This window comes from Lepidochelys kempii, chromosome 6 (genome assembly GCF_965140265.1).
Source record: "Lepidochelys kempii isolate rLepKem1 chromosome 6, rLepKem1.hap2, whole genome shotgun sequence".
Lineage (NCBI taxonomy): Eukaryota > Metazoa > Chordata > Testudines > Cheloniidae > Lepidochelys > Lepidochelys kempii.
This window is the reverse complement of record NC_133261.1, coordinates 36,138,358-36,158,268: the sequence shown is the minus strand read 5'-3', so window position 1 is coordinate 36,158,268 and position 19,911 is coordinate 36,138,358. Positions and strand designations below refer to the sequence as shown.

The following is a 19,911-nucleotide window of genomic DNA, read 5'->3' as shown; positions in this document are numbered from 1 at the left end:
TTTGGATCCAGTCCTGTGGTTCTTAACACTAATAGGCCCATTGACTAAATTATGACTTCTTATGTGAGAAAGAACTGCAAGATAAGGCCCTTTAACAGTGTCCAGTGGTCCTCTGTTGATGTGAGTGCATCAAGTATTACAATAAATTGCATAACAATTCACATGAGCAGTCACAATGAAGTTAGGATTACTAGAATGAGGAGAATGCTTTCCTAGTTGTAGGTACAGATGAAGAGTTGAAATTCGACATTTAGTAGTACAGATTAAATTGCAAAAAGTTTGATTTGAGAGAAAATTGTAAGGTAGGAAATGTGTCAGGATGAAGGTATAAATAAAAATCTTGGCAGAGGAACAGTCCAGATAATTTTGGATTCAGGTAATTTATCAAAGATTAATAATAGATAAGCAGATCTCAGATCTTTGGGTTGAATTGAAGGTTCTCAACCGTAATGGTCAGCATGAAACAGGAGTTGAGAAAGATAGTGCTAATGGAAGTTATGTTTATGCCACTCATTATCCAGTATATAACTGGGTATTTGTCTTATAGAAAGTTGCATTATCATGTTTCTCCAACCTTGGCAACAAGGACCAATGAAAAATATCCAGTCCATTTAAAATTTAAAAAAAAAAAGAGAGAGAGAGAGGCCTTTCAGAAACAGATTTCTTTGGATAGGGCGTCGTGGACTGCTTTCACATTATGTTTTCACTGATTGTTGTTTGTTAATTATTTTAAAAAAATCTTAAAAAGTCAAGTAGTTTGTTTTTAAACCTTAAGCTACCTATCAATTCTAGTTTCCCTTAAATGATTTCCACAACAAGATCATTATTTTCTTCAGTCCACTCACTGCTTCATTTACTTTGGCGTGACATCTCTTTCTTTATCCTTATTTTGAAAGATCTGAGTGACACATTTCACTGTTAAATTAAGCATTCTCAGACTATAAACAGTTAGTGGGTTTTTTCCTCTTTTAAAATAGGCCATTTCAAAGCTTTTGGAAAAATCATGGAGATAATCATTTCATATAGGTTAAAGTCAATTTTTGCATATCTTAAAAATTACAGCTAATGAAAGAGCTTGGTTCCCAGTCTTGCTCACATTAAAGTCAACATGAGTTTTGCCATTCACTTCAGTGGGTTCAGAATAAGGTCCACTTATATTGTTTCACATAAGGAGCTTCAATTTAATTTAATTGTATTATACAAAATAGGATTACTGACCTTTTCAGTTCACCGGCGTATGGGTAGTGAAAGAGTTAAGACTTTGCATCATATTCTGTACCAGAAGGCTCTATTCATTAAAAGTGTTTTGTGGACATTCCACACGCAGAAGGCTGCAGTAGAATTGCCTACCTTTTCTAATCTATTGAGCAGAAATTTGGCAATACTGCTATTTCATAGCAAATTTCTACTGAACATTAAGAGGTTTTGGAGGTTGAAACAAATTCTGCTCACCTTACTCTCATAAGTGTCTGTCTTTCACTTTGTTGGCATTTGTAAGTAAAGAGAGTTAGATTTGATACTTAGTTATAAAAACCTTTCTTCCCACCTTCGCCCCTATTCATTGCAGTGGTGTCATTCATCTTCTAAGATCTTGTCATGTGAAAGATGATGTTCCCCCATTAATACAATATGCAGTTCAGTCATTAATACAATATGCAATCTGTATGGATTGTCTTCATTTTCTGCCACAACTTAGTGGTAACAAACCCAAACTCCATTACAAAACAAAAATCTTTAAATTTCTTCCCCACCAAATACAATTAACTATGACAGAAAATATCATATTACCTCTGTAGAAATCCATGGTATTCCCACATCTTGAATACCGCATGCAGATGTGCTCGCCCCATCTCAAAAAAGATATATTGGAATTGGAAAAGGTTCAGAAAAGGGCAACAAAAATTATTAGGGATATGGAACGGCTTCCATGTGAGGAGAGATTAATAAGCCTGGGACTTTTCAGCTTGAAAAAGAGATGACTAAGGGGGTATATGATAGAGGTCTATAAAATCATTACTGGTGTGGAGGAAGTAAAGAAGGAACTGTTATTTACTCCTTCTCGTAACACAAGAACTAGGGGTCACCAAATTAATAGGCAGCAGGTTTCAAACAAACAAAAGGACGGATTTTTTCACACAACGCACAATCAACTTATGGAACTCTTTGTCAGAGGATGTTGTGAAGGCCAAGACTATAACAGGGTTAAAAAACCAAACTAGATAAGTTCATGGAGGATAGGTCAATCAATGGCTATTAGCCAGGATGGGCAGGGATGGTGTCCCTAGTTTCTGTTTGCCAGAAGCCGGGAATGGGTGACGGGATGGATCAGTTGATGATTACCTGTTCTGTTCATTCCCTCTGGGGCACCTGGCATTGGCCACTGTTGGAAGACAGGTTACTGGGCTAGATGGACCTTTGGTCTGACCCAGTATGGCCGTTCTTATGTTCTTAACTCTGATTATTCTGTGAACTATCTTTGCGATAGTTTTAAGCTTCTCTCAAATAAAGTGTCTTTGAAGCTTCTTTTCTAATTTTATCTATTCATAATTCAGAATTTAAGCTGTTCTTCACATAGCCTCTGTATATGACCACTTATGAGATCAAGGCATCAGGACATGTGAATATACAGAAGCTCATCTTGAAGAATTACAGCTACTATTTTTCTTTTGTATAGTTTGTTTTTGGTAAATGTACTTCAGTATTTATCATTTGACTCACCATGATGATAGTTAATTGAATGTCATAGATTTAAATATAATGGGGCTTATTCTTATCTCTCATGCTGATGTATATCAGATGTAACTCCACTGAAGCTAGTGGAATTATATTGGCATAAAATAGATGTGAGATGAGAATCAGTCCCAGCATGTTAAATGAATGCCTGCTTAAATAGTGGTTTCTTGAAATAACATTTCATCAACTGTGTGAAAAATACTTAAATTACAATGGACTAGTAATAACCTCCTCTATAATGATTCATACTTTCCTTCCATAAAAGTGATTATGAACAATGTACTTGTTGTTTCCTTGTGTAAGTTTTGAATTAAAGTACGTTACATGCACCTATTTACTGTATTTATACAAAGTAAAATTTCAAAATGATTGTATAAAATAAAGTTGAAACCAAAAGTTCATAGAAATGACTTTTCTGTATGTTTGCAGTTATTATTACCACACTTTTGTTGTTGTTGAAACTTAATGCTACTGTGCCTTAGACTCAGCATTGGCAACAACCTAGCAACTTTGCTTCAAGTCAGTTAATGGCCTTGTTATTACTCTGGGGTGTGCAACAAGAATGATCCTCAACCCCTAAGAAAGGGGTGTGTGGACTACCCATCTCTAAGAGCACATTCTTATTGCTGATATATGGAGTAGAATTGGCTCACCCTTATGACTGGAGGTTAAGGTACCACTGTTGGAACAATAAGGGCAGAAAGGGACATATAACAAAAACGCCCATCCCCAGCAAAAAGGAAAAGGTCAATCTGCCTATTATGTATAAATGTGGTTCATGCTGTCAGCTAGTCATCATGACTTTGCTTATTTTCTGTGTATGTTTTTCTTGAAGGATTGTTCAACTTCAGAAGAGTACAGCATTGCTGCAGCATTACTGCCCCTGACAACTGCATTCTACAGAGTAAGTTTTTACTGGTTTTAGTTTAAGTTGATTACTGTTTTCTTATACGTGTTTACATTTATTTAGATCAACAGTTCTCAAACTGTGGGTCAGGACCCCAAAGTGGGTTGGGACCCCGTTTTAATGGGATTGCCAGGGCTGGCATTAGACTTATTGGGGCCCGGGGCCCAAGCCTGAGGACTTCAGCTCTGGACGGCAGAGCTCAGGCTTCAGCTCCAGCACTGGGCAGCTGGGCTCAGGTTATAGGTCCCCCCTGCCCGGAGCTGAAGCCTTTGGCCCCCCCGCCTGAGGGCAGTGGGACTTGGGCAGGCTCAGGCTTTGTTCCCCCATCCTGGGGTCATGTCGTAATTTTCGTTGTCAGAAGGGGGTCGCGGTGCAATAAGTTTGAGAACCGCTGATTTAGATCACTAAAAGGATGGAAGTGATGACAGGAGAAAACCTAAAAGGTAGGAAGCCTTCTGCCAAAGCCCACTGAAGTCAATGAGTGTCTTTCAGTGAACGTTAGAGGGCTGTGCATCAGGCCCAGAATGAGGGGGAATGCTTGGCAATAGGAGTTCTGACTACAGCAGAACAAATAATTGATTTTTCAGTTCGGCCAGCAGACTAAAAAATCGGAAAAAATATTCAGTTCATTTCCAAAAACGTGTGGAATTTGTCAGCAAATCGGAAAAATCTATTTTGGGTTGTACAAAAAGTTTTGTTCTGGTCAGTATCATATTTATTGCCCAGGTCTTCAGTTATCCAGTGGAAACACTCTGAGACTATGGAAGTTGAAAAGATGATGATTTTCCATGTTTCAGACCTGAATAGAAAAACTAAGAAATCTGACTGTCACTTGCACAAACCAGATGTTGCTGCATAATGGAAAAAGAATTTTGTTTTTCCCAGATCTAATCTTCAGGTTAAGTGACTGTCCCTGGTTTATGCCTCATAAGACTCACATTCCTTGGCAAAAATGCAGAAGCAGGTTTTATTTTGGTTATATTTTTGATAGAAAATTAAGATTTAATCTGTTTTTAAAAAACGTTGTTTAGAATGCCAGATCAGCAGGGGAACTTTTGGAGGGTCTAAGTACAGGGATTCCATTTGGAGTTGGAAGATGAATAGAACTTTTAAAATATATTTCAAATTCTTTAGAGTCTTCCAAAATTTATGCTGGACTGGAACAAATAGGTCTCAACCTCTCATGGGTCTTCGTGGAGAGGGCTGTGTATGGGCATTCTTCCTAGGAAATTGGTACCTATATATTTTTTTAAACCATCCTTATCCCCCATTACTTGTTTGGTACTAATTCTGGAGAGCTGCACTGAGTCAGGCAGCTGGTGGTGGTCCTCCATTTCTGATTTTGAGGAGAGGACACCATCAAGGAGGAGAGGACTACTGTCAGGCATGCTTCCCTTCCTACCCATTCCTAGTGTTTGGAGCGGAGGTCGAAGCTGTATGTAGGGTTGGGCCTGGATCAAGGGGGCACTGGAATCGAGATCTGGGGACAGATCAAGGTCAGAACCGAGATCAGAATCAGTATTGTAGCTGGAAACCAGGTGCAAGCCAGGGGTCAAAGCTCTGTGACCAGAATCCAGGGACAAGCCAAGTCAGTACTGTAGCCGGGGTTCATGTCCAGGCCAAAGGTCAAAGCCGGATAGTCAGCGTCCAAGGAGGATCAGGAAGCAGAGGCAAGGCTGTAAGCAGGTCAGTAGCAGGGCTTGAGCAAGATTAGAGTAGGGCAAGGACAAGAGTGGAATGAGCTCAGGCAAGGCTGGGGAATAAAGAGGAACAGGATCAAGAGCAGGCTTGGAGTCTCAAGCGTCTGATGCACTGCGGGGCTGCAGGAGAGTTCCTGGCGGTATAGTGTTGTTGTACAAACTGATCTGCAGCTTTGGTGGAGTTTGGGAAATACCTAGGAGTGGGGGTCATCTGAGCCACGCTGTACTACAGGATAGGCTGCTGCTGCATGCCTAAAGGCTGTCATTACAGGCTCTGTAGGAAGAGTAAGTTAGTGCAGCTGAGGTATTGCTGCGTGTTTGAGTGGTGACTCCCCACCGCTCTGTTGGAGGTGAGCAAGAAGCCCTGGGCTGGCTGCAGGTTTGCCTCACAAATACTGCTGCTCATCCTATTTCCTCACCTGAGTTTTCCTGTGAAGGACCTCATAGCTTATTGAATGGCAGGCTGGAAGATTCTCTCCTCTCTTCAAATGGGCTTCCCTTTATAGCAGCCCTAGCTAGAAGAATAAAAGCTTTCCAGATTCTCACTAGACATGTTGCTATCTGTGATCAGCCCAAAGGGACATACAAAATTCAAACTAAGCTAGGGAAAATTGTTTGGGGGGTTATTATTTTTATTAAAATGTATTCTGGCACAGAATTAGATTTGTTATTAGAACCAAATATATGTCATGGCTTTTCTTGCTCTGTTGCTTATCAGTGTTATTAACGATATTTATAGGATAGATTTTTTTTCTCATTATCTTATTTCTCTTCAGGAAAAACCAGTGTAGAGGCCATTGGCATTCTAATTCTGTTGCACACATTTGTTGACAATCCATACCCTGAACTCTACTATGACTATTTTACATTTTCCGTAAATGAAGTTATAGTGGTGCTTGTAATTATTTGCTTCTTTTAATAATGTTTTTGTTATCACTCCTCAGTATAAAATGTAATAGGCATTTTAAATACACTTTGAAATGGTCCATCCAAGAAGCACAATCTTAATGATAGTTGAAGAATCTGAGGCCAGGAGTAAACAGGAATCTCAAATTTGTTAAGGGTATTTGTTTTACTTTATGCCATGTTCCAGAGGTACCCTTTTGTGTCTCATGTGCAATTTGTACTATTTCACAAAGGGGTTGTATCCCAAAAGAATTACCAGTGAGACAAACCCTACAATAAATTTAGAGATGCTGTAAAATTTAATTCAAAAACATGAAATTTACAGAACTGCTAAGTATCTTCTCAGTCTTTTATAACTAAAACTCAAATGTACCAGTTTAATAACTGATTTATCCCTGGGTCTGGGGACCATAATACCAGTATATCCTGAAATTGCAGTGGAATAGATTTTTCCATCTTTAACTATTATAATCTTATCATTAACATCATTTCCTGTTCCTTCAGATCAAATAGTAAAAACGAGTAATCCAACGTCTCAATTCCACATCTAAGGTACTGTGCATAGGAAATATTAGTATTCATAATGTGCATTCATTTGAATTACCCAATGAGCTAAAATTATTACAAGAGAGGCATTTAGTTGAAAGTGTGCCAGAAGTTTACTTTATCTCTTTGTTTAAGTTCATAAAGCAAAAGTGATGACAACTCCTCAGTGGAACTGTTCTATTTACTTTCCAGGCATCTTTACTGTATATGTATGAATGCTGTACAGCTACAAGTATTTAAAGTATATATATATTGCAGCAGAAGAAGCATTATTTAGGATAGTCCAAATAGGCATAAAGAGGTGTTGGAATCATAAATGCAATCAAGAAGAAGAAAAATTAAGCTGAACAACACGCAAAACTTACTTAATGGTGTGGTTTGTTAGACTATAGGATGGTTTTCCAATGGAAGTGGTAAAAGTTCCATCCTTTGAGACATTTAACAGTATACTGAAAAAGCATTAAAAATATATTGTAGGGAACAAATGTGCCCTGGCATTGGGTGAACAGGGTGATCTAATAGATCTTTTCAATCTCCTAATGTCTCTGATTATGAGAAGTTTACTGTAAGGGGGTTACTACATGTATTTAATTAAAATAACAAGACAGATTATTTCAGTTTGCACCATGCTGTGGCTTTGGCTTTTGGGATGTCCAGTAAAATTCCAAACTAAGCTGTTGTGAAATGTGACAGTACAGGATGTGATTGTGGAAGTATACTAACTCATGGTTGGCAGCATTCAATTCATAGACAACAAGTCAGTACATATTTGCGAGCTGAAAAAACGCTTTAAATATTTTCTACAAAAAATCACAATGTTTTTTTAAAATCACAATACTTTTTTAAAAGCATTTAACATACTAGACATAAGTTATTAACAGAATGTGACTTATCTGTGATAGCAGTCCTCTTCACTGTGTACTGTAATGTCATGTAAGCAAACAAATCTTTTGCCTCTGATCAGAAAAGGTTTTAGCTTACTATTAGTAATACTTATGGAATTTTGTTTAAATTTTAAACAATATAAATAAATAAAACTTATGTATGCCTGAAGATAAAAATATATTGTCCAAGGTTTGCAGATGTCCTCTGTTATTTGTTCTTTATTTGCTTTCTAATACAGAGTTGTCTAAAACAAAAAAAGTATAGTGTTCTCCTGGTAGATGTTTCTTGATAGACAAAAGTATTTCACTTCACTGATTCCATGAAGAATGCTACAGTATATGGGACATTTTCCTTTACTTTTTTTCATAATAATCCTTAATATTTTGTGGTACCTTATGTCCTCAAAGTTCTTTACAAACATAAAAGAGCTCAAAGCAACTGTCATAGAAGTCAAGAGGAATATTGTAATTAACTCATTTCTGTTATATTTTTCCTCTTTGTATGGGGTTTCCTTTCTATGAATTAGGAACATAAGTACTGTAAGAAGTTCCATGACAAATACTATGTTGTCTTTGGCTATATGAAAATGGGAGTAAGTTCAACAGGGGAGAAAGTCTTTTCCACTGAGACCTTTAACCTTACTTCCTGTAGCTGGACTTTTCTGGTTAGGAAGGCTAGCAAGCAGCTTTCTTCAAATCTGACAACTCTAAACTTTTCCACTAACTTTTGCCACTATAATGAGTTAATCCAATAAAGGTAAAAAAGATAAAGGTAAAGGTAAAAAGCGTCACCTGGCTGCAATGAACCTGAGGTTCAGAAACCCAAAACTGTTTTGAGTAACAGCACACAATATTTTGAAATTTTACCATCCTTTCTGGATTAATTCTAATACAAACATGAATTAGATGTTGTAGCAGCAGACTGTAAAGTGGCATATAAAACAGTAAATACGTTTCAGTATTTTTAATTTTTCTATAAACCTTAAAACATATGGACTGAAAAAAATTTAAAAATTTAAGACAACGTTTGTCTCTTGTTACCTCTGTCCTATTTTGGGGTTGTCTTTGTTGTGAGTTTCATTTGCTGCCATTTATTTCTGGGGGCCAGATTCTGTTTTTACACACACATTCAGGTCTCCCATTGACTAATCTATCCTAGCAGTTCATCATCCTTAAACAATGTGGGTGAAATTCACACCTGTGCAGTAGACCAACATAAGCCCTGTGTATCATTTAAATCTCATGTAAGTAATCAAAATAGTGCTTCAGTGGTGTACAGGACTTGTGGTGAATTTCACCTACATATACTGAAGTTATGCATTTAAATAAAGAAATGAACTTAGGTGAACAAGAAATATTGATCAGGACACAGAACAACGAAATACCGGTATGGAGATGCATTTTGAAGTGAACTTTATTAATTTTAACTTTTATGGAGGATCTATCTCACTTCTCCTAAAATACCATGCATTTACTTGAGTACACTGCAGTGTTAAGTAGCCTCATGCTAAATAGCCAGTATTCTGGGTTTGCTCCCTTCATCCCAACCTCTAGGATTCAGACCACGTTGCAACTCTCTTACTCTTCCCCCAAAAATAAAATACACTTTAATGTGTACCACAAGCCAGGTCTACATTATATGTTTTTGCCACCAGAGCTGTATTAGTTAGGAGTGTGGAAAAAATCACACCTCTAACCAACATAAGTTATGCCGGCAAAAAAAGCCATGAAGGTGCAACTTATACTGGAAAAAGAGTCCTTTCATCAGTATAAGTTCTTGTCATTCAGGGAGGAGGTTTAACTATACCAGCAAAAGAACATCTCCACTAGGGAGTTTTACCAATATAGTCATAGAATCATAGAAACGTAGAGTTAGAAGAGACTCTGAGAAGTTATCTAGTCCAGCCCCCTAGACCATCCCTGATAGGTGTTCTCCAACCTATTCTTCAAAACCTCCAATGATGGGGATTCTACAGCCTCCCTTGGCAACCTATTCCAATGCTTAATTATCTTTATTGTTAGAAAATTTTCATAATATCTAACCTAAATTTCCCTTGCTGTGGATTAAGCCCACAATTTCTTGTCCTATCTTCAGTGGACATGGAGAGTAGTTGATCCCCATCCTTTTTGTAACAGTCCCTTAATGTATTTGAAGACTGTTATCAGGTCACTCTTTTCTCAAGACTAAACCTGCCCAGTTTTTTTAACCTTTCCCCACAGATCAGGTTTTTTAAACCTTTTATAATTTTTGTTGCTGTCCTCTGGACTCTCTCCAGTTTGTCCACATCTTTCTTAAAATGTGGCACCCAAAGCTCATATACTATATCAGAGTATATCAGCAAAACCTTTATAGTGTAGAGTAGCCCTCAGACTTCTAAGATGTAAGGTGTCCTCTTCATCCTACATAATAATAGGTTCCACCAGTTATTTCCTGGGTCTCTTACCATATTTACATCTGGTAAACCCTTTGAGCTTCTCATCCACAAGTTGGCAAAATTCTGAATTCCACTTATAAATGTACATCATTTAAATTCCTATTCTTCTTGGAGTGATTGCTCATGTGTATTCCACAATAGGTGTACGTGCTTGCCATGCACACCGGTGCTGGAAGTTTTTCCCCTAGCAGTACCCATAGGGGGAGCACCCCAGCGACCTCTGGAGTGGTGCCTCCATGGCATGGTATATGGGGAGCTGTGTGCTCCCCCCTCCCTCAGTGCCTTATTGCTGCTGGTGAAGGATCAATGGAACTGTGCTGCTCCAGCTTTGCTGTAGCTCGTCCCCAGAACCTTTTGTTCGTTCAGTGCTAATACCTGTAGTTAGTTAGCTGTTACAGTTAGTTCATTTAGTTAGAGTACCCAGGCCGGGGCATGCCCCACGCCCCAGGTTTTAAGGCGTGCAACACTTGTCAGCGATCTATGCCAAGGAGTGATCCGCACGCAGATTGTCTGTTTGAGTAAGACCCATATCAGTGATCATTGCAAAATTTGCAAGTCATTTAAACCTTGGACTAAGAGAGAAAGAGACATTACGCTCCGGGACATTTTCATGGAGTCGGCGCTGACCCCGGCTCCAGCGCACCACTCCGAGTCGGCACCAGGCACTGCAGCATCGGTGCGCAGCGACCTCCCGGTGCCTTCAACTAGTCGGCACCGTTCCCCGTCTGTGGGGCATAAGAAGGCTAAGAAAGTGCCTTCTTCGCAACGGCACCGAGGTAAACCAGGGGCAGAGACTAGACCCATGTCGGGCAGTCCTCGATCCCCTCCAGCCTCTAGGCCTCCGACTCACATTGAGCAGAGTAGCCTGGCCGCATCGGACCAGGCCTCCCCAGATATCCGGATGCCATCCACGCCGGAGGCCCTGTCATGACCATGCCGGTACCAGGAGTGCCGCCAGTGTCAGCCCCTCGCTCCAGAGGCAAACCACTGCTGGGTTCTCCCCAGTCACCCCCGGCGCCGGTCTTGGTCATGGGAACATTCCCGACACCATCCTCCGCCCAGCAACCATTTGGTATGCAGTCCTCATGGCTTGTCCTCGACTCCCACCAGACTGTCTGGTTGGGTACCGTCCGATCGGGGCTCCCAGCACTGCTCCACGCCATGGAGCGATTACCGCCGGGACTGAGGCAGACGTCGCCAGAGGTCCTCGTCTTGCAGGGGTTACCGCAGCTGGTTGCGGCACGGACGTCGTCGCCGTTCCCGCTCGGAATCCCACTCCAAGTCTCCACCAAGACGCTGTCTCCACAGCCTGGGGCGTTGCTCGCTGGCACCACACCACGCCGTCGCAGGTCCACCTGTTGGAGCAGATCGCGGAGCAGCAGCTACAGGTGGTACCGGTCCTCCTCATCCAGATTGTGGTCCCGTGGGCGATGTCGCTCCCGGCACCGCCGTTCCTCCCGGTCCCGTGACAGTGGCAGGTTGTTCGTCCGCCCGATCTCCACTCGTAGTCACCCTTCCATGGGCTAGGCCAAACAGCTGGGGCCATCGGTGCCAGAGCAGGTGCAGTGGCACCATGCCCAGTGGCTGGCACAGTGGTACCAGTGGGCACCGTGGCCTCCGACGCAGCCCCCGGTGCAGGTACCCAGGGCCTCAGAGGTGCCGTCGGCCTCCCTCTCCAAGCCCCCAAGGAGAGGGTTGGTGGGACGTACATCCTCGGCACCGTGCCCAAAGACCAACCAGGTGGTGGACCCTTCAGTGCCAGCGGATACCCAGAGCACCGTACCGGCTTCCTCGCCCTCCCCGGATGAGGCAATAGTGGCCCCCGCAACCCTCCGTCCCACAGGAAGACTTCAGGGCCCATCAAGAACTTTAAAAACGGGTGGCATCAAGCCTTCACTTCCAGGCAGAGGAGCTGGAGGAGCCCTCAGACTTCCTGTTCAATGTACTGTCATCTTTGGCACCGGGCAGGGTAGCTTTGCCCCTCCATGAGGGGGTGGCAAAGATTTCAAATGCCCTGTGGCAAACACAGGCTTCCCTGGCCCCCATCTCGAAGAAGGCGGAAGCAAGTACTTTGTACCCACCATGGAACACAAGTACCTCTACACCCACCCAACGCCCAACTCCCTGGTGGTCAAGTCGGTCAACCACAGGGAGCGGCAGGGCCAACCAGCCTCCATTCCAAAAAATAAAGACTCAAGGAGGCTGGACTCTTGGCAGAAAGGTTTTTTCATCCTCGAGTTTCAACCACCATGCTCTCCTGGGCAGATATGAATTCAAATTGTGGGGTTCGCTGCCCAAATTAGAGGACTCCATCTAGGAGTGCGATAAGAAAGAGTTCAAGGCACTGGTGGAGGAGGGTGCAGCTGCTGCCAGGGCGTCCCTGCAGGCGGCGTCAGATGCAGCGGACATGGCAGCTCGATCCATGGTCTTGGCGGTGTCCATGAGAAGGGCGTCGTGGCTCCAGGCTGTCCAGTGAGGTGCAGTCAGTCATGCAGGATCTCCCGTTTGACGGCAAGGCTGTTTGCGGAACAAACGGATACAGAGCTGCATGGCATGAAGGACTCCTGCAGACGCTGGGTCTTTATTTTCCGGCTCCGACCAAAACTAAGTTTAAGCGGCAGCAGGCCCCTGCCCCGGCTGCCCATAAAAAGTCAAGAGACTATAAGAGGTGCCCTCAGAGGCAGTCAAGGCTTGCCCTGCTGCCTGGGTCCTCCAAAGGTAAGCAGGCAGGAAAAAGGTGGTTTTGATGGGACGCCGGGGGGCACCCTGACCGTTCCTGAAGGGGATCCCCCCTCAATAAAGCTTCCCTTCTGCAATCGGTTGTGCGCCTTCCTCCCAGAGCGGTTGCGACTAACCTCGGACCACTGGGTCCTCAACACGGTCTTTTAGGGCTACACGCTGCAATTTGTTTCACCCCCGCCCAACCATCCCCAACCCCCATTCCTTCTGGGGGATCCTTTGCACAAAGCCCTGCTAGAGCAGGAGGTGGGGCGGCTCCTAGACCTGGGAGCAGTGGAAATGGTCCCCGGGGAGTTCAGAGGCAAGGGGTTCTACTCCCACTATTTCTTTATCCTGAAGGCCAAAGGGGGACTCAGGCCCATCCTGGACCTGCAGGATCTGAACCAGTTTATGGTCAAACTCAAGTTCCACATGGTCTCCCCAGCCTCCATCAGCCCCTCCCTGGATCCAGGGGATTGGTATGCCGCCCTGGATCTGCAGGACACATTTCCACATCCACATATTCCAGGGGCACAGACACTTCCTCCATTTCCTGGTGGGACAGAATCACTACCAATTTACTGTCCTCCCGTTTGGCCTATCCACTGCCCCAAGGGTGTTTACAAAATGTATGTCAGGTGCCGGGCAGTCCAGATCTTTCCCTAGATGGATAATTGGCTGGTCAAGGGCAGCTCCTGGTCGCAGATGTGGGATCACGTGATGCTTCTACTGTCCACATGTGCTGCCTTGGGCCTGTTAGTAAACGACACCAAGTCCACGTTAGTCCCGGTCCAGCACATAGAGTTTATCGGGGCGCTCCTCGACGCCTCATCAACCACCACCTCCCTCCCACCTGACAGATTCGGGACCATAAAGGGGCTCATTGACACGGTCACAAAGTTCCCTGTGACAACGGCCGGAGCATGCCTCCAGCTCCTGGGTCACATGTCTGCGTGCACGTATGTGGTCCGCCACGCCAGGCTCCGAATGAGGCCTCTCCAGCTTTGGCTGGCCTTGGAGTTCTCCCAGGCCCGGGACAAGATGGACAAGGTCCTCACCGTGCGTGACCCATCATTGGAACTTGTGTCCGATGCGTCAGACCTGGGTTGGGGGGCCCATGTTGGGACCATTCAGACCCAAGAGCTGTGGTCGGCCTCAGAGCTGTCCCTACACATAAATGTCAAGGAACTCAAGGCAATGTGTCCGGCATGCATGGCCTTCCTCTCGCACTTACAGGGCAAGGTGGTTAGGAGGTCCTCACGGACAATACAGCCTCGATGTTCTATATCAAAAGGCAAGGTGGGACCCGATCCTTCGCCCTCTGCCTCGAAGTCCTCAGACTGTGGGACTTCTGCATAGCCCAGGACATCTCTCTGAGGACCTTCCACCTGCCGGGCGCCCGCAACATGCGGGCAGATCGCTTGAGCAGGGACTTCTTCCAGCACGAGTGGTGTCTCCACCTGGAAGTGGCTCACCAGCTCTTCGAGTGCGGGGAACTCCCCAGGTGGACCTGTTCTCGACAAGATAGAATCCACGCTGCCCCCGGTTCTGCTCCAGGTGGGGTCTGGGAAAGGGTGCTATCTCCAATGCCTTCCTCCTGTCCTGGTCGGACCAGTTTCTCTATTGCCTTCCCCCTGTTCCCTATCATCAGCAGGGTCCTGGAGAAAGTAAAAATGGACAAGGCACAGGTTCTCCTGATTGCCCCGGCATGGCCCCAGCAGCATTGGTACGGGACCCTCATGGGCCTGGCAGTGGCTCCGCCGCAGCAGTTGCCACTCCGCCCAGACCTGCTCTCCCAGGACCGGGGCTGCCTCCTCCATCCCAACCTAGCAGCTCTCCACCTCACGATGTGGCTGCTCAATGGCTAGGCGGGGAGAGCGGACGTGTTCAGAGGGAGTCCAGCGTGTCCTTCTGGAAAGTAGGCAGCCCTCCACACACCGCGCCTAGTTGGCAAAGTGGTCCCGATTCTCCAGATGGGCCTCCGAGCAGGGTGTTTCCCCGGTGGCCACCCCGATCCAGCTTATCCTGGACTATCTCCTTCACCTTAGAGCCTAGAGCCTGGCAGCCGTATCGGCCTTCCATCCGCCAGTGCAGGGACACACAGTGTTCTCGCATGCTATGACTGGACGATTCCTTAAGGGATTGGATCGTCTTTTTCCATATGCTAGGCCCCCTGTCCCACCGTGGGACCTGAACGTGGTGTTATCCTGTCTCATAGGGCCCCCGTTTGAACCTCTGGCCACGTGCTCCTGGTCTCACCTCTCATGGAAGGTTGCCTTCCTGGTTGCTATCACATCAGCCAGGCGGGTCTCGGAGCTCAGGGCCCTGATTTCCAAGCCCCCGTACACGGTTTTTCATAAGGATAAGGTTCAGCTCCGCCCACACCCCACGTTCCTCCCTAAGGTGGTCTCCGCTTATCATTTGGGCCAGAACATTTTCCTGCCTGTCCTCTGCCCCAAGCCACACGCGTCCAGTGAGGAACACCGCCTCCACACACTCGACGTGCATAGGGCACTGACTTTCTACCTGGAACGAGCTAAGCTGTTCAGGAAGTCCTCTCAGCTATTTGTTACCTCAGTTGAACGCATGCGGGGTCGGTCCATTTCCATCCAGTGCCTCTCCCACTGGATCACCTCATGCATTCGCACCTGTTATGATTTGGCGAGTGTTCCCCCACCACCAATTGTAAAGGCACACTCGACTCAGGCCCACCTGGTCAGCTGCCTTTGTGGCCCACACAATATCCAGGATATTTGTAGGGCCGCCACTTGGTCTTCAGTTCACACATTTACTTCACACTGTGCGATTGACTCCCAAACCAGGGATGATGCCGGGTTCGGCAGGGCCGTACTCTGTCCTGGGGATCTGTGAACTCCTCTCACCTCCAAAAGATATGGCTTTGAATCACCTATTGTGGAATACACATGAGCAATCACTCGAAAAAGAAAAGACAGTTACCTTTTCCATAACTGGTGTTCTTCGAGATGTGTTGCTTATGTCTATTCCACATCCCGCCCTTCTTCCTCTCTGTCGGAGTTGTCTGGCAAGAAGGAACTGAGGGTGGGGGGAGCACACAGCTCCCCTTATACCGTACCATGGAGGCACCACTCCAGGGGTCGCTGGAGTGCTCCCCCTATGGGTACTGTTAGGGGAAAAACTTCCGGCACTGGTGCACATGGCGAGCACACACACCTATTGTGGAATAGACATGAGCAACACATCTCGAAGAACACCAGTTACGGAAAAGGTAACTGTCTTTTCTTAAAAAGAAAAGGAGTACTTGTGGCACCTTAGAGACTAACAAATTTATTTGAGTATAAGCTTTCGTGAGCTACAGCTCACTTCATCGGAATCCGATGAAATAAATTGGTTAGTCTCTAAGGTGCCACAAGTACTCCTTTTCTTTTTGCGAATACAGACTAACACGGCAGCTACTCTGAAACCTGTCTTTTCCTAGTTCATATTAACCTATAATTGGCCTCTAGAGTGCTCAAGGAAGGCAAAAAACAATTTGGACAACTTCCCAATCTTTCCCCAAAGGAAACAAGAAATCCCTTCCTGATCACAAAAAAACTGACAATTAATCAGACCCACAGTACCTTGGAAACACAGTTCCAACTATACCTCCTTTATAGGGCAGGGCAGCAACTGCAACAGAATGGCTGCTGCAGGCCCCGAGGGCTTCATATATAGAAAAGGGTCTTCCATGAGAGACAGTTAATACCTTCTTCCCACCGTCCCAGCCGAGACACTGGGCAATAGGGATAGGCAGGAAAAACCTCTCCTCCCTTGCCCCTCCACACCCAGGAATGATCTCCATGTGGTTGGTTTTGTGGGAGGAAGGCTCCCCCCACCCTTTTCTCTTAGCACCTTAGGGTTTGTCTGTCACCTGGCAGTCTGATCAAACATTCCTCCTACTCCCTCAACTCCTTACCCCTGCTGAGATGGGGATAGCGAGCATTTTGATGCTACATTCTGTCAATGAAGATCCAGTAAGGATTTTCTAGTTTCCAAGAAATAGATTTCTTGAATTTTTGAATAGAAGCTTGAATTTCATGTAGGCTTGACTTCTGAGTTCAAATAATTTAATCTTTAATTATATGCAGTAGCCTGTATAGCTACATCTGTGTATGGAAAATTACATTACATGACAGATTATTGACCTAATTTTCAAGTTTTATTATTCAGCATTCATAATAGTGAATATTTAATTCACCCATAAATGATTTAAAAAAATAACATAATGAAAAACATTCCCCTTTAGAAAGCCAAATTTATCTGTTTTGTATAGAAAATGTAGGGCTTTAAGTTTTCCATTGTAATGAGAATTCTTGTAAATTTTGATGACTAGGATGATCTTGCAATTCAGTATCCCAAGTGTTCCATTTAGAATTCTGAATCAGTTAATGTTTCTAATGGCTTGATTTAAAGCACTTGTCAGTGATCATCTTGTTTTGGCAAACAAGATATGTAGTAAGCTATCTCATGTCTTGGATATGTTACATAAAAATCAACATATACCATTTAAGGTAACACATTTAGATACTTCAGTGACTAATTACTTCATAGATCGCAATACATGATTAAATTATGCAATTGACCTCATTTGTGGTTCAAGATATTGTGTCAGTCCTGAACAATTGTTCGCTTGGCCAAGAGAGCTACAAGTTTACTTGTAACAGATTCATCCAAATGTATCACTTTAAGTTTTGTTGGTTTTTTTCCCCACTTCTGAGCCATCCAGTCTCCAATAAAATTTAAATTGGATACTGATGACAATTTTGAATCTAAATCTCATAGTGAAACACTGAAAAAATATTTTGCAAAAATGGACACTGGGATTAGCAGGTTAATTCTTAGTTAGAACCATTGTTTGTACACCCACATCCACCCACCATTATTTTTATATTAAGTCCCCAGGCAAGGCATTTTGTCATGATGTTGCTTACTTTAGTTGGAAGAAAACATTTTGGTAATGGAATTGGGTAAAACAGACTTCCTGTTTCACTGATACAATCTTTTTAAAATGTACAAAAAATTTATTCAGTTGGCACATGTGGTACCTTTTATAGAACATGAGCCCTTTTTTCCAGAACATTTGAGGAAGGGATTTACTGATGGTTCATTATTGGATTAAGAGGGATGGTGTATTAAAGTTCAATGAAAACATTTTAAAGAAACATCTCTCTATCAAAAGCAATCATGATGTGAGAAGTAAAACGAGAGATGGAAGAAAAGGGTAGTGATAAATTATTAAATATGGGACAAACAGTACGCATCCTGAGACACCGGATAAATAATTATGATGGTGGTTCTTTAAGTCATTGCACATGTCTATTCCACTTCAGGTGCATGAGAGTCAGAGATTTTTCCCTCAGCATTACCCATTGGGGCAGTATATGTACCCTCTGCTGCCTTGTGCTGCTGCATGATGGTATGAAGGGCAAAGCCACCTCACCTACCCCGCAGTTTCCTCTTATTGCCCATGATTGGTAGTCAGAGCAAATTTTCTCCCCTTACAGGGAATTTATCCTATCTTTCTGTGAATAGTTGTTTCTTGTTAGATGTTAATTGTTTAGTATGTGTTTTATTTGTTGGGGGTTTTTTTGTTATTTTATTGGAGCATTGGTTCCTTCTTGTTGTGGGGTGTTGACACTCAGAACCTGAATATGCCTCGGTCTTGAGGGTTTAAGCCTTGTGATGGCTGCAAAAGACCTATGGCACTAAGTCAACCTCATTCCACCTGCCTAAGCTGCTTCAGTGGGAGGTCATATTTTAGGGACTTTAAGTTAACAAATGTATAGATACTTTAAGCCCAAACAAAGAGAGAGAGGCAAGAGTGTGCCACATCCTTATGGAGGTTTCCATGCAGCTGCCTTCTGAGCCTTCCTGTTCAAGGAGCGCACTAGTGCTTCAGCATCATTGAGAAGTGCCCCTCCAGTCACTGCCCGGGAGCATCAGCACTGATCCTCTGAGGCCAAGGAAGAAACACAAGATATTGGAACAGTCCAAGGAGCTAAGACTTAGCTCCACTAGATGATTGAGTTTCCTGGTACCATACACTAGTAAGCACTCAGGAGGTCAGAGAAGGGGGTCTGCAGGCAAGATACAGTATCCAGTACCAATCTCCTCACGCAGTGGATCATCAACTCTGGCACCAGTACCCGGGCCGAGTGTTTGTGTCAGTTGCAGACAGGATGAAAGGCCTTCCAGTCTTGATGCACAGAACTTTGTTCTGGATTTCATCCTGCTTATATCTGTGCTATGGCATTGTCAATGTCCCCCCTCCAAGCAGCGTGATATCATATGCTACAAGTTCTCAATCAGCTTCCACAGCTCTTTTGATTCACATACCTATAACAGATATTTGTAGAGCTGCAACTTGGTCATTGGTACATACCTTTACAACTCACTATGCTATAGCTCAATATGCCAAAGATAATGCAAGTTCAGATGAGCAGTCCTTCACTCAATTTTCAGGTAGCATCCAAAATCCACCTCCGGATTGAACTGCTTGTGAGTTACCTGAAGTGGAATGGTTGTGCTCAAAGAAGAAAAAAAATATTAACCTGTTCTGTAACTCTTGTTGTTCTAGATGTGTTGCACATGTTTATTCCACAAGCCACCCCCTAGCCCTTTATATTGGAGTCTGTCTGGTTAGAAGTAACTGAGGAGGGCCTGGGAAGTCTCTACCCTTTTTACCATAGTGCAGCAGCATGAGCCAGCAAAGGGCACATTCACTGCCCCAACAGCTACTGCTAAGGGAAAAATCTCCAACTCTGGTGCACTGGGCATGCACACACCAGAAGTGGAGTGGACATGTGCAACACATCTCACAGAACAATAGTTACATAACAAATTAGTAATAGGGTTTTTGTTTTTCAAAGTGGAGAGACCATATTCTTCATAGTTTAGGATCAATTAGACCAAATGAGAACAGGAATATACTTTTCCTAACTAAAGACTTTCACTAAGGACTTATACACAGCGTTTATTTGGCATGAAGCCCTTACAACTTAAACTTCGTAAATTCTTTCATCTCCTTTATGGACCTCAATAGATAACCAGTTCAATTCAGAAGC

The 19,911-nt window shown here is 43.8% G+C and overlaps 1 protein-coding gene across 6 annotated transcripts in view; it reads left to right on the top strand.

The window, feature by feature from the left end:
- SBF2 (SET binding factor 2) overlaps positions 1 to 19,911 on the top strand; it is a 559,107-nt gene that overhangs the window by 408,862 nt on the left and 130,334 nt on the right. For all 6 annotated transcript variants that reach the window (XM_073347556.1, XM_073347555.1, XM_073347560.1 and 3 more), the window contains exon 17: positions 3,569 to 3,637. In XM_073347556.1, the coding sequence (XP_073203657.1) occupies positions 3,569 to 3,637 (69 nt within the window). The remainder of the gene's footprint in view (positions 1 to 3,568; positions 3,638 to 19,911) is intronic.